This window comes from Puma concolor, chromosome B3, assembly GCF_028749965.1.
Source record: "Puma concolor isolate L17-30 chromosome B3, mPumCon1.1.hap2, whole genome shotgun sequence".
Classification (NCBI taxonomy): Eukaryota; Metazoa; Chordata; class Mammalia; order Carnivora; family Felidae; genus Puma; species Puma concolor.
In genome coordinates, this window is record NC_141672.1 from 120,037,298 (window position 1) to 120,049,417 (window position 12,120).

At 36.8% G+C, this 12,120-nt stretch overlaps 1 protein-coding gene across 3 annotated transcripts in view; it reads left to right on the top strand.

Annotated features, from left to right (window-relative positions):
* The window catches only part of ETFA (electron transfer flavoprotein subunit alpha), a 76,816-nt gene that overhangs the window by 29,590 nt on the left and 35,106 nt on the right, over positions 1-12,120 (top strand). For all 3 annotated transcript variants that reach the window (XM_025918883.2, XM_025918885.2, XM_086711290.1), the window contains exon 9: positions 3,349-3,431. In XM_025918883.2, coding sequence (XP_025774668.1) covers positions 3,349-3,431 — 83 coding nt within the window. The remainder of the gene's footprint in view (positions 1-3,348; positions 3,432-12,120) is intronic.

Consider the following 12,120-nt stretch of genomic DNA (forward strand, 5'->3'; position numbering starts at 1 on the left):
CAGATTCTGGGGATTAGAAAGTGAATATATCTTTGGAGGGGCTGTTTTTCTGCCTACCACAGACACTAAACAAAATAAATTAGTAAATAGTATATTAAATTAAGGGTAGTAAACGCTATGAAAAGGATGAGGAGGAGGAGTTTGGAGAGGGAGGGTTTCAGTTTTAAATAAGGTGGTCAGAGGAAGCCTTAAGAAGGAGACATCTGAACAAAGGTTTGATGGATGTGAGGAAGCAAGCCATGAGATCTGAAAGAGAGAGTGTTTCAGGTAGAGGGACCAGTAAAGTAACAAAGGGCCTGACTAAGGCAGAAGCATGTCTGGTCTGTGTGATGAATAGTAGGGAGGCCAGTGTGGCTGGAATGGGAAGTGCAAAAAGGAAGAGTAGTTAAGAGACAAGATTGGGGGTAATAGACCAGACCATGCCTTTGTAAAGAGATTGTTTTTCTCTGGATGAAATGGGAAACCATTGAAAGATTTGAGAAGAGTCACATGATCTGTTTTGAGTCACATCTAGCTACAGTTTTGAGCACAGAGTATAGGGAAATAAGTGCATTAACAGGGAGATCAATTAGGCTGTTTCAATCAGGTGAGAGACATGTGTGGTTTGGATAAGGTTAGTAGCAATGGATGTGGGGAGAAATAGTTTTGGGATATATAGTTGAAGGTAAAGAACCACTGGGATTTCCTGACAGATTGGATATATATTATGAGAGAGAGGTTTTCTTTTAATTTTTTGTTTACATTTATTAATTTTGAGAGACAGTGAGACAAAGTAAGAGTGGGGGAGGGACAGAGAGAGACGGAGACACAGAATCTGAAGCAGGCTCCAGGTTCCGAGCTGTCAGCACAGAGCCTGATGCAGGGCTTGAACTCACAAACTGTGAGATCATGACCCCAGCTAAAGTCAGATGCCCAATCAACTATGCCACCCAGGAGCCCTGAGTACAGACAGCTCTTTAGAGAAATTTTGCTGTATAGGAGAACAGCAAAATGAACATTATTTGCGGGGGGGGGGGGGGCCAACAAGGGTGTTATAAAGAGGGGACAAATAATAGCATGCTTCTGTGCTGATGGGAATGCTCCAGTTGAGAGGGAAAAATTAATCATATAGCAGAGGGAGGGGAGAGTTGCTGCAGTGATGTCCTTAAGTAGGCCACAAAAAATATTGGTCACAGCTTCAAGTTCATGGGTGTATGTTAGTTGGAGCATGTGAAAGTTTGCTTGTGATTATTTCAGTTTTTTCAGTGAAATAAGAAGCAAGCTCATCAGCTGAGAGTGATGATGTTAAAGAGTATTGGAAGTTTAATGAGAGAAGGAAAACTATGAAATTATAGTTTAGGAAAGAGTGAGAGAATTAAGGCCTATTTATTTAAAGTAAAAGCCAGTTAGCACAGCTTGGTGTTGGTGTTTTTCTCCAGTTATGCTGAACTACAGGGGGACAGGTATGGAAAAGGTAAGGGAGGTTGTTTAATCAATTAACCAGAGATGGAGCTTTTTCCAGTTGGGTGTGATGATTTAAGAGGAAGGCAAGGAAATTGCAGGCGTATGCAACTAAGTGATTAGAGTCATTGATCGTAGAATTTAAGCTAGGGTAAAGAAGAGCAAACACAGTGGGAGAGAGGGACAGTGAATAGAAATGTAGATCCCAGTGAGGTCAGAGGATTGTTGGAGTTGGGTATGAAGTGAGTCAGCTGGAAAGAGTAGGTCACAGAGAGACATTGGAAATTGTCAGGGGATTGGTAATTGAAAGTTTGGGGGATATGACCATGGGTGTGGCTGAGGACAGAGATGACTGCAGGAGAGTTGTTTAAGGAACCAAGAAGCCAGGTATTAAAATCTTCGAGAATTAAGACTAGTATTGGAGAAAGTGACAATGACCCAGAAGCTAAAAATCATTGAGAAATGAAGGAGATTGACCTAGTGGTTGATAGATGACACAGCAATACGTGGGTGATTATGATGACATGAGATTCAAAGCTGAAGGCTTTTAAGGAGGAAGGAGGGAAAACTTTCTGAGGGTGTCAATGAGGTGCCCGCCTATAGGCCCAGTGGTATGAAGTTGGTGGCAGATGACTCTGCTGGAGAGGATTGCAGGGGAATCATTGTCCTCAGGGAGCATCTAGACAAATAGGAAGATGGGTGAAGATTAGGACGTATTTAGGGCATTATGGAGATTAGTGTGTGGATTATGAAGGATAACCTTTGAGTCTGGGGCTTGTTGTAGTGACCGATGCAAGTAAAGGGCAGGATGTGATCAGTCATCACTGATCTAGGTAGTGTTGTTGAGACTGAGCATTAGGAGGTAGTGAAGAGTACTATTTGTGACTTCCTCTTGTCCTCTGTAGATGAAGATGAAGAGGATCGGAGGGTCATTCAACCCCTACTGTGGGAGGGGTGACCTTATTCCCAAGTACAGGGCTCCTTATTGACTCCTGATGAAGGAGGATAGAAGGCTAGTTAACTTCTCATTTTTTTTTTTTTAGATAGCAGATATTGGTTAAAACTTATCTTGTGTTATACGTAACTTGTCTTTTTCTGATCATAGGAAATAATGATATAGTACCTTTCTTCAAAAGTTGTGAAGTTGTCAGGGTGCCTGGGTGGCTCGGTAGGTTGGGCGTCAGACTTCGGCTCAGGTCATGATCTTGCGGTTCACGAGTTCAAGCACCGCATCGGGCTCTGTGCTGACAGCTCAGAGCCTGGAGCCTGCTTCGGATTCTGTGCCTCTCCCTCTCTCTCTGCCCCTCTCCCGCTCGTGCTCTGTCTCTGTCTCTCTCTCGAAAATGGATAAACATTAAAAAAAAAATTTTAAAGAAAAGGAAAAGTTGTGAAGTTATTGAGGCATTTGGGTGGCTCAGTTGGTTATGTGTCTGACAGCACGGAGCCTGCTTGGGATTCTCCCTCCTCCCCTCCCCAACTCGTGTGTGCACATGCTCACTCTCTCTCAAAAAATAAATAAATAAACTTTAAAAATCTTAAAAAAAAAATTTGAACTTATTGCATAAAGGACCATTATATAATGGCATGCCAAACAGATTATAATGTATGTTTTATGAATGCCTGAATGTCTTTTTGATAAAGCAAGCAGAAGACTTCAGCCAAATTTAAAATCTTAAATCCTTGGGTATAAGTAGAAGGCATTTCTTGAAGTTTTGTGTGTAAAATGCACTAGCACTTCATTTTAGAATTTTTGACCAGTGACAGGAGGATTTTTTTTTTAAACAAGGCCTTTATAAAATGAAATTCTGATTGTACTTGTCGGTGTCTTTCTAATACACTTATTAGTGAATATCCCAACCAGTGGAATAGGATCTTAAAAAAATGACAAATATGTTTTTCCCCATTTAGTTGGTGCTTCTCGTGCTGCTGTTGATGCTGGCTTTGTTCCCAATGATATGCAAGTTGGACAGACAGGAAAAATAGTAGCACCAGTAAGTATTGCAATAAAATATGCCATCCAAAATTCTATGGAGATAAAAAGTGTGTGTATGTGTATGTGTTTATATTTGTCCACTTTATATATATGTATAATTTACTGAATAACTATGTCAGTGATTTATGTTCTATTCAGTGTATCTAGGCAGTTAGCTATTACCATGGTGAACGTGTCCTCCTCACAAGGTCTGTGGATTTCTTGGTCTCAGTAATGTGCTTTGCAGTTCTTAAATCCAGCATTGTCTTTCAGATATTTTCTTAAGTTTTTATTCAAATTCCAGTGTCTTTCATGGGGTACCTGAGTAGCTCAGTCAGTTAAGTGTCCAACTCTTGGTTTCACCTTAGGTCATGATCTCATGGTTTGTGAGTTCGAGCCCCACCTCTGTCATTATTGTATACATTGACCCACATTTGGCCAGTGAGAGCCTCTTTGAGATGGTGGCTCCTGTGTCTTTTTTGACCTGTTCCCATCATTCTTTGAGCCCTTTCTTACTTTCTAACAGAACAATATGTTCCAGGCTCATTTTGTACTTTTCCTATCCCAGCCTGGAATTCGTCTTTTCTCCAAAGAGTCTTGGTGCCCTTTAGCGAAGAATAGTATTTTGTAGGCAACATCTGGATGCTAGTTGCATTCATTGCTATTGGGATGTTGTTATCCCAAGACCTCTCAGTGAAAAAATCTAGGGAATGTATATAACTGTGTATGTGTAGGCAAACACACATTCATAATTACATACAGTACACATTTACATCTGTATTTCTGAATCAGTCTCTATATATTGAAAAGTGTAAGGGCAACTGGGTGGCTCAGTCAGTTAAGCATTGATTTTGACTCTTGATTTTGGCTCAGGTCATGATCTCATGGTTTGTGAGTTCAAGCCCCACATTGGGCTGTGTGCTGACAGTGTGGAGGCTGCTTGCGATTCTCTCTCTCCCTCTCTCTCTGCCCCTCCCCTGCTCACTTGGGAGCTCTGTCTCTCTCAAAATGAATTAAAAAAAAGAAAACTGTAGTTCACTTTGATATTGCCAATTCCAGTCTAATACCACAGAGTCAATTCCAGTTCTCTCCCTTTATCTTTTGTAATGCCCTTACCCCACTGTAAAAAACCTGGACCCTCCCAATATCCTACCCTGCACAGATGCCCTCCTTGCCCTGCTCAGGCTCTGACACTCTGCACTGAAGAGTCCTTCTATATAGATACTCTTCCCACTTTGCTTGGACTCTGACACCCCTTTCTGGATCATTTCTTCCCAAAGTGCAGTTTTACATTCCTACCAACAATGTATTTGGGTTCCAGTTGCTCTTCATTTTTACCTACCAACATTTGGTGTTTTAGCTGTTCAAGTGCATGTGCAGTGGTACCTTATTGTGGTTTTAATTTGCATTTGCCTGATATCTAATCATGATGAACATTGTTGTGTTTTGGGGATTCACATGTCTTCCTTAAGAAGTGTCCATTTAACTCTTTGGCCCTTTTTTATTGAATTGCTTGTCTTTTGTTACTGAGATGTTGATATTATATATATTTATATATATAGTTATATTATGTAATTGTATAACCTTCTTGTCAGATATATTTTGCAAATATTTTCTCCCAAAGTGTGGCTTGCCTGTTTATTTTCTTAATGGTATCAAGTTGAGGAACTTCCCTACTATTCCCAATTTGTTGAGAGTTGTTACCATGAATGGTGGTTGTATTTTGTCAAACGTTTTTCTACACTTACTGAAATGATCATGTTTTTTCCTACTTTATTTTGTTAATATGATGAGTTACATTTTTGATTTTTGAAAGTTAAATCTGAAAGTTAAATCACTTTGAATTATAGTGATAAACCCTATTTGATCATGATAGGTTATCTTTTAAAAAAAATTTTTTTTAATGTTTATTTTATGAGAGAGAGTGAGAGAGAGCGAGAGAGCATGTGCGTGAGCCGGGGAGGGGCAGAGAGAGAGGGAGACACAGAATCCAAAGCAGGCTCCAGGCTCCGAGCTGTCAGCACAGAGCCCAATGCGGGTCTCGAACCCACAAACAGTGAGATCATGACCTGAGCTGAAGTCAGACACTCAACTGACTGAGCCACCCAGGTGCCCTGTGATAGGTTATCTTTTTAATATATTGCTGGTTTTGATTGACCAGTATTTTGTTGAGGATTTTGGGGTCTGTCTTGATCAAAATAATCTGCAACTTTCTTTTTTAAAAATACTTGTCTAAAAAAAATGAAAATACTTGTCTAATTTTGGTATCCTCGTGATGCTGGCTTCATAAAATGAGTTGAAAGATGTTCCCTCCTGCTCTATTTTCTGAATGAGTTTGTGTAAGATTGTATTTGCTTTGTTTTGTCTTAAATGTGATAGAATTCAGTAGTGATGTCATTTTGGCCCGGAGTTTTCTTTGGTGGAGTATTTGAGAGTTGACTCAATTTCTTTAATGGTTTTAGGGCTATTGAGATTTTCGATTTTATTTTGAGTCTGTTTGACTAAGTGATATGTTTCAAGGAATTGGCCCTATTCTTCTAAGTGGTCAAATGTATTAGATAAAGGTGTTTATGATACTGCTCTAATTGCTTTTTATTGTCTATAAGATCTTCTGGAGTGATAGGTCCTCTTTAATTTCTGCAGTTGTAATTTGTGTCTTCTCTTTTTTGTTCACCTTCTCTTCATCAGTCTAGTGAAAAGTTTCTAAAAAATTTTTAAGGGTTGTGTAGGTGACTCAGTTGGTTAAGTATCCAACCCTTGATTTCAGCTCAGGTCATGATCTCTCAGTTTGTGAGATCAAGCTCCACGTAGTGCTCTCTGCTGACAGTGTGGAGCCTGCTTAGGATTGTTTCTCTCCCTTTCTCTCTGCCCCTCCCCTGCTAACCCATGAACATGCTCTCCCTCTCAAAATAAATAAATAAACATTAAAAAAAATGTTTTTTTAAATCTCATTGATCCAACTATTTTAGAATAACAGCTTTATTGAGGTATAATTCATATACCATACAATTCATTTGATTAAATGTTTAATTCAGTGGCTTTTAGTACAGTCACAGTTATACAACCATTACCTCAGTTAGTTTTGGAACATTTTCATCGCCCCCAAAAGAAACTGCATAGGAGTTTTGTTTTTGTTTTTGTTTTTTTCTCCAACTCCCCCAGGCCAAGGCAACTAACATTCTACTTTCTGTCTATGTGGATTTATTTGCCTATTCTGGATATTTCATGTTAATAGAATTATATAATACGTGGTCTTTTATGTTTTTTATTTTCATTTAGCATAATGTTTTTAAGGTTTATCTATGTGATAGTATTACTTTTTATTGTTAATAGTATCCCATTATGTGGATATGCCACCTTTTATTTATCCATTCATAATTTGATGGACATTTGGGTTGTTTTTACATTTTGACTATTATGAATAGCGCAGATATGAACATTCATGTGTAAGTTTTTGTGTGGACCTGTATTTTAATTTTTCTTGAATGTGTATCTAGGGCTGGAATTGCTGGATCATATGGTAACTCTATGTTTAAACTTTGGAGGATCTGCCAAATTGTTTTTCATAGCAGCTATACCAATTTTTATGAACCAATTTTTGGCTTTGTTAATTGTTTTCATTTTCTTTTTTTTTTTTATTTTTAATCGATTTTTTTCTCTCTTAATTTTCTCCCTTGTGATTACTTTGGGTTTACCTTGCTCCTAAAGTAGAACTTTACTTCATCAACTTTGTATTGTTTATTTTTAAAATTTTGTAAAAAGTCTGTTTGTTTACTTACTTACGTACGTATGTATGTATGTAATCTCTATACCCAGCGTAGGGCTTACATGCTTTTTTGACTAGGTCAGCCAAGTGCCCCTCTATTGTTTATTTTTAAATTTTTTTAAATTTGATGTGTATTTATTTTTGAAGGAGAGAGAGGCAGAGCATGAGTGGGGGAAGTGCAGAGAAAGAGGGAGACACAGAATCCGAAATAGGCTGCAGAGCCCGATGTGGGGCTTGAACCCATGAACTGTGAGATCATGGCCTGAGCTGAAGTCGGATGCTTAACTGACTGAGCCACCCAGGCACCCCATGTATTGTTTATTTTTAAATATAAATATTAAATATATAAATTTCCCTCTTAAGCACTACTTAAGCTGCATCCCACAAATTTTGATATATTGTATTTTTATCTTTTATGTAAAAAATATTTTCTAATTTATAAAATTAGAAATATTTAATTTCTAAATATTTGTGGGGTTTTTTCCCTAGAAAGCTTTCAATTATTGATTTCTAATTTAATTTTGGAGAATATCTCCTTAATATTTCAGTCTTAAACTTTATTGAGATTTATTTTAATGGCCTAACAAATGCCCTATCTTGGTGAACATATGCACTTGAAAAGAGTGTATATTTTGCCATTAGACACTGCAGGAATAAATGTTAGTGAACTTTGAGGATATGATAGCAAAACTATCTGAAGTGACAGAGAGAAAAACACACATACACACACAGGAAAAAAAAATAGAGCATTGTTGAGCTGTGGGACAACTTTAACAGGCCTGCTATATGTATGATTGGAACAGCAAAACTCTTTGAGGAAATAACGACCATAAAAGTTTTAAATTTGATGAAGTCTGTAAACCCACAGATCTCAGAAGCTCAGCAAACCCCAAGAACAGTAAACATGACAGAAACTGCAAGGCACATCATAATCAAATCGATTAAGGATTGATAAAAAAGTTCTTAAAAGCAGTAAAGAGACAAATGTGATTTAAATGCTCTAATCAAAGAGCAGAGACTGTCAGAATGTATAAAAAGCAAGACCTCATCTATGGCAATCCTAGTAATTGATAGAATAACTAGACCAAGAAATTCAGTAAGGGCATGAAGAGTATTTAGACCAGGGGTCAGCAGACTTTATCTGTAAAGAGTAATAAAGCGAATACTTTTTGTTTTATGGGTCATAGAATGTCTCTTGTAACTATTTAACTCTACTGTTGTATAGCAAACTTAGCCATAGACAGATCAGTAAATGAATGAATGTGGCTGTATTTCAGTAAAACTTTATGTACGGAAACAGACAGCAGTCCACATATTCAACATTTACAGAATAGTGAGCCACATATCTTTCAGTACTTTTATGCTGGGACTCCAGTTACACATATTTTAAATATCTTTATATTCTTCCACAGGTTATGGAAGTTCTGTTCATTCTTTTTCATCATTTTTCCCTCTGTTCTTCAGATTGGGTAATTTCTGTTGGTCTACCATCAGGTCACTGACTCCTTTATAATTTTTAATTTGCTGTTAAAACCATCTAGAGAATTTCTTATTTTTGATTTTATATGTTTCAGTTCTAGATTTACATTTGGTTCTTTCTATAATTTTAATTTCTCAGCTGAGATTTCTTATCTGTGTAATCATTGCAGATATCTTTTCCTTTACATCCTTGATCATACTTAAAATAGCTGCTTTAAAATCTTTGTGTGCTAGTTCTAAAATTTAGGTTATTTCAAGGTTGCCCTTTGATTGTATTTTCGCATTTTCCTGTTTCATTATATGTGTGGTACAATGGTTCTCAAAATTTTTGTCTTAAGATTCCTTTTAAAAATTGAGAGCTCTCAAAGAGCTTTTGTTTATTTGGGTCATACCTGTTGATACTTATGGTATTAGAAATTCAAACAGAAAATTTTTAAAAATTTGTTTGAAAATAATAAAATCATTTTTCATAATATAAATAACATTTGGGTTAAAAAAACCAAATCTTCCAAAACAAAAATAAATTTAATGGGAATAGTTGCATTGCTTTACATTTTTGGCTTCATATTTGGTTTAATAGAAAATTACTAGATTCTCATTTCTGCTTCCAGTATGTTTTTTTATATTAGTCTGATTGAAGTATATGAAGAAAATCCACCATCACACAGATATATAAAGTTGGAAAAGAAGGGAATATTTTAATAGCCTTTTCAGAAAATTGTGGATATTCTTCTTTTATACTACACCAAAATTTGACAAGTAGTAATTTCTTAAAGGTTATTTGCAATGTGGAATACAAAACCATATTGATGAACTTTTCATATTTTTATATTAAAATCCATTGGTCTGTATTGCACTTTGAATAGATGTTTTACCATCTTGTAACATCATGCATGGTTCATTTAGAAAATACAGGCATATCTTGTTTTATTGTATTTTCTTTATTGTGCTTCACATATATTATGTTTTTTTTTAAATAAATTAATGGTTTTTGGCAACCCTGCATTGAGGAAGTCTATGAACACTATTTTTTCAACAACATTTGCTCACTTTGTGTCTGTGTCACATTTTGATTATTCTTGCGATATTTCCAAGTTTTTCATTATTTTTGTATTTGTTATGCCAATCTGTGATCAGAGATCTTTGATGTTATTATTGTAATTGTTTTGGGGTACCATCACCTCACCCATATAAGGCAGTGAATTTAATCGATGAATGTTTATCACACAGAATACTAAAAAGATGTGTACTCAAAGGCCACGATTTAAAAAACTAATAATTTGCTTCATCATGAGCAATCTTAAGTGAAACCAGCTTTTTTATTTTTAAAGTTTTTTAAACTGAGTATGTGGCCATGAAGAATGCAGTGACAACTAGTTCAGTTTGGTGCAGCTATCTTGATTAATGCTAAGGCAGCAGCATTTTGACCCACTATTGTTTTTTGCATCATCAGTACAAAAGTCAATACAGTTTTTCCAGGATAAATAATGAGATTCAAAAAGTTATTTAACACTGATTATTTAATTTAGCACCATTTTTGTTGCCAACCATTCACATAAAGGAATTCTTTGATGATTAGTTGTTATTGATTCTGGACAAACAGAACTAAACACAAAACTCAAATTCCAAACTCTGTCTTCTCTTTTAGTTACCAGCCAGGTTACTTAAAAGCCATCTCACACATGTCGAATGCAGGCATCACCAGAGTTTTGAGCATGGTATATATGCAGTCTGTGATTCTCTGTCTGGATTTTTTTCCTTCCTTCTCAGCTAATGTGGCAGCCACAAATTCTGTTTCTGTGTTTCCTTAACTGGTAAGACTGCAGGTTTCCATCCAAAGTGACTGCTTTCTGACTAGCTTTTATCCCCTGTGGGAAATCTGGAAATGCCCTAAGGGAGAAAATAGATGTATAAGGTAAGCCCATCTTATTATGCCTCCCTCCCCTACAGAATTCTGCCTTCTCCAGTGCTGCCTGTCTTGTCTCCAGTGCACTTAAACAGTTGCTGTCTGTATTTTCAGGAGGTTTTAGAGTTTTTCTCTGCAGGAGGATTAGTCTGATACAAGCTATTCATTCCCTCAGGGCCATAAGCAGGAGTTCTAAGGCCCAGAATTGAATGCATTATTTCACATGTGCTCTGATGAGTACAGAGTTGGATTATTATCTTCCTGAATAATATTTTAATTAATGCTACTTAATATTACATTAGGTTTCTGGCAGCCATATCCCACCGTTGGCATGTATTACACTTGTGGACATCCAAAATCTTAGTCTTCTCCTTCGCCCGTATTTTATTGCCAACCATGTCTCCCTTATCTAATAATAATAAAGTATTCCTTTGTGTTTAAAGCTGAACTGTTACTTTATTAAATTTGGGTTTTTCTCAACCATTGGAATCCTCTTGAATCTTTTTTTTTAATTCTTTTTTTTTTAATGTTTCTTATTTTTGAGAGAGAGACACACACACACAACAGAGCCTGAGCGGGGGATGGACAGAAAGAGAGGGAGACACAGAATCTGAAGCAGGCTCCAGGCTCCCAGCTGTCAGCACAGAGCCTGACAGAGGGCTGGAACCCACAAACCATGAGATCATGACCTGAGCTAAAGTTGGACACTTAACCAACTGAGCCACCCAGGCGCCCCGAAGCCTCTTGAATCTTTTAAAGCTTGTTTTTTTCTATTCACATTCCAGTCAACTTTATATTCTTTGAAGATCCTGTGTTCTATTTTGTTGCCATTTTGTATAGCTATGGAAAGCATCACCACAGTTTTCTCTGATGAAAATAGTAAGAAGTTCCCTATTCAGGTAAGGGGACACAAAGTCAAATTTTGTTATCCTCACAAAACACTTTTACTTTTGTTTTTGATTATTTGAGAAAATGTAAAATGCCCAGAAAATGCCATGAATTTAGTTATACTATTAAATACATTTTTATTTTATCATTCACAGCAGTTTATACCATATAGATATGGAAGATTATTGAGTGTGTGTGTGTGTGTGTGTGTGTGTGTGTGTGTGTGTGTCTCGCATGTTTATGGATTCATGCTTCCTGCAAGAATTAAGAATTTAGACCGAGGGATAGGAAACCACTGGTTCAGCTTACTGTTGCAACTAAGACTTCCATATTCCTCTTTATTTTTTTAATTAACTTTATATTTGGAAGTAATTTCAAACTTAGAAAAAGTTGAAAATTAAAAATAGTACAGTATAGGGGTGCCTGGGTGGTTCAGTTGGTTAAGCGTCCAACTTTGGCTCAGGTCGTGATCTCACAGTTGGTGGGTTTGAGCCCTGCATCGGGCTCTGTGTTGACAGCTCAGAGCCTGGAGCCTGCTTCGGATTCTGTGTCTCCCTCTCTTCTCTCTGCTCCTCTCCCACTCATGCTCTGTCTCTCAAAAATGAATAAACATTAAAAAAATAAAAAGAATAGTACAGTACATATGTATATACACATATATACACAAAT